This window comes from Macrobrachium rosenbergii, chromosome 44, assembly GCF_040412425.1.
Source record: "Macrobrachium rosenbergii isolate ZJJX-2024 chromosome 44, ASM4041242v1, whole genome shotgun sequence".
Taxonomy (NCBI): Eukaryota; Metazoa; Arthropoda; class Malacostraca; order Decapoda; family Palaemonidae; genus Macrobrachium; species Macrobrachium rosenbergii.
The window spans coordinates 39,635,570-39,640,366 of NC_089784.1; the positions used below are offsets into that span (position 1 = coordinate 39,635,570).

General features: G+C 34.1%; 1 protein-coding gene across 1 annotated transcript in view; it reads left to right on the forward strand.

Moving 5' to 3' along the window:
- LOC136829545 (cuticle protein AMP1A-like) overlaps nucleotides 1-649 on the forward strand; it is a 1,113-nt gene extending 464 nt beyond the window's left edge. The window contains exons 2-3 of the mRNA XM_067088383.1: nucleotides 1-96; nucleotides 218-649. The exon at nucleotides 1-96 is cut by the window's left edge and continues 179 nt beyond it. Coding sequence (XP_066944484.1) covers nucleotides 1-96; nucleotides 218-467 — 346 coding nt within the window. The 3' untranslated portion in view covers nucleotides 468-649. The remainder of the gene's footprint in view (nucleotides 97-217) is intronic.
- Nucleotides 650-4,797: the final 4,148 nt, after the last annotated feature.

Here is a 4,797-nt window from a genome sequence, read left to right on the forward strand (position 1 = left end):
CAGCGTCGACTTCGAATCCGAGAACGGCATCTCTTTCTCTCAGTCTGGTTCTCCAGATGGCCCGGAAGACTCAGTTGTCAAAGCTGGAGAATATTCGTAAGTAGGAAATGGCCCTGTTCTCTTCTGTGGCACGAGAAAAAGTCTGTGTTGTTTCATTTTTCACTGAAATACTGCATTTCATTTCAAAACATTCACTTTGAACTTATTGTTCGTTTAGATATACTGCTCCTGACGGAACCTTCGTAGAAGTGAAGTACGTGGCTGACGAGAACGGCTTCCAGCCCCAGTCCGACCTCCTGCCGGTGGCCCCTGAATTCCCTCACCCAATTCCCCAGTTCGTCCTCGACCAGATCGCCAAGGCTGCTGAAGAAGACGCTGCCGCTGCACGCGAGGCAGCATCTGCCCGAAGCAACTCCTACGCTCCTCCCCCGCCCCCACCTTCTAATAGTTACGGAGCTCCACAGTAAATGACAAAATGACAATCTTTACCTTCCTCTCTGCTACACTGATTGTCATTCGTATTTGTAGTCGTTCTTTAGAATGCCCATTCTAATCGTCTGTGATTTTTCTGTACGGAATATAAAATATATATTTATTATGTACTTGATAATTATTAAACGTAATAATCATAATAAAAATTAGAAATGCACTATTTGGTTTCTTTTCTTCCATAAGAGAATCATATCCTCTTAAGAAAGTTTGTAAATGGTGCCATTGCATCAGATACCAGGAAAATCTTATTCTTATAGCCTCATGATTGTAGTTTATTCGCTCAAAAAAAATTTTTTATTTTTTCAATTGCAAACTTACAGCCAACTTGACAAAATTCTATTTTTTCTATAGAATTAGCTATAAACAGTTTTTTTTCCAGCCAAGAATCAAGAATGAAACTAAACACTTTTTTGGTTGCTAGTTACTTCTTAACATGTTTTTATAGTTTTGTAATTTTTGGCTTACACAAACAACCATAAAATACGAGAAGACTTTTTAATAAGACATATAGATCAGTAAGTGCCTTCAATGAATGAAGTTTTCAAACAAATGTGAGCCTAGCAGACAAATTTCTAGAAACCCAGAGTCTATGAAACAGGCTCATAATAAGATTTCAGAGTGTTGATGAAAAGTAATGACTAAATGATGAAGCTGAATATTATTCCAGTTATAAGTTGTTTGGAGAATGTTTCAAGTTAATGTAACTTTTCGATGAAATATTTCAATTAGAGGGAAATCTTAAGTAACCTTAAGGCTACTCCTTGCCGTAAAATACAACTTAAAAAAAAGATACATCACTGATATTTATATATGTGAGCAATTAAAAATCACTACTTTTAAGAGCAATAAGACAAATGAGTTTAAGATACCTATATTGACTAGGGTTCGAAAGACTTGTCGCATAGCCACTTGCCAAGGAAATTTCAGCAACTGATGCGAGGCTAGATGAAGATCTCTTTAACATTTTGTCAACTATGGACGTGAGGAGAAATTTTCCAGTTTTCATATTTTTTTTTTTTTATAAAACTATGCAATTAGAATTTATGCTTCATAAAATTATGAAAACATCCCGTATAGGTTCTACTTCGAGTTGGAATTTCGGTGCATAAGTATTTGTGATGTTTTGTAATTTTCTCCGATTATTGGAAAGTTTAATGTAAACCTGATCCTTTATTTATGATCGAAGCAGAAACATACCTTCACAACTTGAATGTATTTAAACCCGAATGCATCTTCGTCGATACTCTAGCTGCCAGGCGTAAGAGATTGGTGATGACTATAATAAATTACGATAGAGTTTATGACAATGTCAAACATTATAATGCCTTCAGTTTCATATAGGAGGAAGATTCCATTTTTGCTCTGGGGTGAGCTTTCTTGTACTGTAGGTGTTTATATTAGTCGTAAGTAAGCATAATATTTTTTCCCAGGAGGTCGTTTCCCCAAACAAGGCGGGCTGCCGAGCATAAACAATACATCGGTCACTGCAACATTCATAATTAAACTGTTGAATCGTGGAAGAGGCCTCTGTGCATAAAACTTCCACAACATTAACCACACCTACACAACGGCACGCCAAACCCCTTACACGCACACACACACACACACACACACACACACACACACAGCACCTTTCACCTCTATATTGCATACCTCTTTCATTCTATTTACCCAACAGTTTCTAGGCTTTCCTTTCCTCCCTCTTAATATGTCCATATTCAACACCATTTTCTCCACCCATATTGTCCTTTCTTTCCACCTGACCAAACCATACTTGAAATATTCCTCTCATCTACGGAATCATTTTACAGCTGTACGTATCTCTCTATTTGTCATCGGTTCAGCTCTTCTGACGCCACATTTGCTACGGATACACTTCATCTCAACAGCTTCTCTCTCTCCCTTTTGTTTTTTTCACATTCAGTGTCCGTGCTTCACTTTCGCAGAGGAGAGATAGCCCAAGAAACTATTCATATGTTCTTCCCTTTGTTCCACAAACACTCTTATCAGTCTTTTGTATACACTGTATGTATATATATATATATATATATATATATATATATATATATATATATATATATATATATATATATATATATATATACATGTGTTACATATGTGTGTGTATACGTATATATTTAATTAACGGGTAAAGTAAGAAAAACCTAGATGTATGGAAACATTTTGAAGAAAGGGAACAAGTGGGTAAAGTGAGTTGAAAGACATAATATATATATATATATATATATATATATATATATATATATATATATATATATATATATATATATATATATATGTAATGTGTGTGTGTGTGTGTGTGTGTGTGTTTTATATATATATATATATATATATATATATATATATATATATATATATATATATATATATATATATACAGCGTTTATGAAAAGACTGATAAGAGTGTTTGTGAAAGCAAAGGGAAGAAATATGAATAGTTTCTTGGCTATCTCTCCTCTGCGGAAGTGAGGCATGGAATGATGAATGTGAATAAAAAAAAAAAGGAGGAGGGAAAGAAGCTGTTGTGATGAATGCAAATGTGGCTCAGAAGACCTGAAACGATGAGAAATGACAGCTGTATATATATACACATATATATATATATATATATATATATATATATATATATATATATATATATATATATATATATATATATATATATATATATATATATATATACATAAATAATCAACACAAAATCACTTTTGGAACAAAGATAAATTTCTGATTCACATCAGGATCAGACCCAGGTCTTTCAATTGAAAGACAAGGGCGCTGCCCACTAGGCCATACAAGTCATAAAAGAAGTTGGAACCTGAGAGCAACTGCACCCAAGGAATTACCTGGGCAAGCTGAGTCGGGATATTGGGGAAAACACGCTGGTGTGCAAGCAGTTATCTTGCCCAGGTAATTCCTTGGGTGCAGTTGCTCTCAGGTTCCAACTTCTTTTATGACTTGTATGGCCTAATGGGCAGCGCTCTTCCCTTTCAATTGAAAGACCTGGTTCGATCCTGATGAATGAATATATATATATATATATATATATATATATATATATATATATATATATATATACATATATATATATATATATATATATATATATATATATATATATATATATATATATATATATATATATATAGATGTCTTTTCAACTCACTTTACCCACTTGTTCTCCTTCCGTCAAATGTTTCCATACACCTAAGTTTTCCCTAATTTACCCATTAATTAAATATAAACACAGACATGAAGGTAGCGGATATTCAGCGTTGATAACCTGGAAACCTCGAATGTAACTTTGCATATAAAATCCATATTCTAATGTTGACGGTGATGATAAATAAAAGCAGAACGAAAATATGTTAAAATAAAAGATTATCTCGATTGTATGTCTCCTTTACACCTTATATGAAAGATGTACTTCAACAATGGAAGACTACTTTCTGTCATTCTGTTATTTTTCACTTCTTTGTAAGTTGACTTCTTATTACGTATTTAGTTATGAGTGGGCAATTTAAATACGATCATCTTCGAGGACTGAGTATTCATCACTACTAGAGACTCATATTCCCTGGTAGGCATAAATGATTGATACGCGATCCTTAATTCTGTTTTACATAATATTTCATTATAAAGAGCGTATGGCTGTTCATATTACACACTAATCGTTTTTATGTTTGTTAAAGTAAAATAATGTCGCATATTAAGCAAAATAATTAATGAAAATTATGTAAAAGAATAGGTCTGAAAAGCCGATGAGGCATCGTGCTTTGAATAACAGTTTGGCAAAGATATTTATTTGTAGATTAAGCCTTGAACTGTTTTTGTAACATAAATTTTATGAAAAGAAAAGTATATCACAAAGTAGTAATATTTGAAAAATTCTTCTCATCGCTCTTTTCAGGATTCATACATATTTCTATTTTAATTTGATTTTTACCCACTTTTAGCAGGTAATGCAAACACACCAATCATGCCTCATGCAAAAATACCTTCCATGGACCAAACGCGGCGACAAAAGTCCTGCCTCTAGAATGATGCGAAGTCCAAGACAAGTGGAGATATTGTACTTTCCTTGATTTTTCTCTATTGTAAACAGTTCATTTTCCAAATGCAAATGAGGACATCCCTTCCATTACCTTCTTAGGCGGTTGACTTAAGAAAGGAGAGATGGAAGGCGAGAAAGAATCGTCAAGGGCACACCCGCCCCCTCCTCGTTCCTCTCACCTCACAATAGGATGCTCGTTACAGCAAGTCCTTTGGGCATCTTCCTGGCAC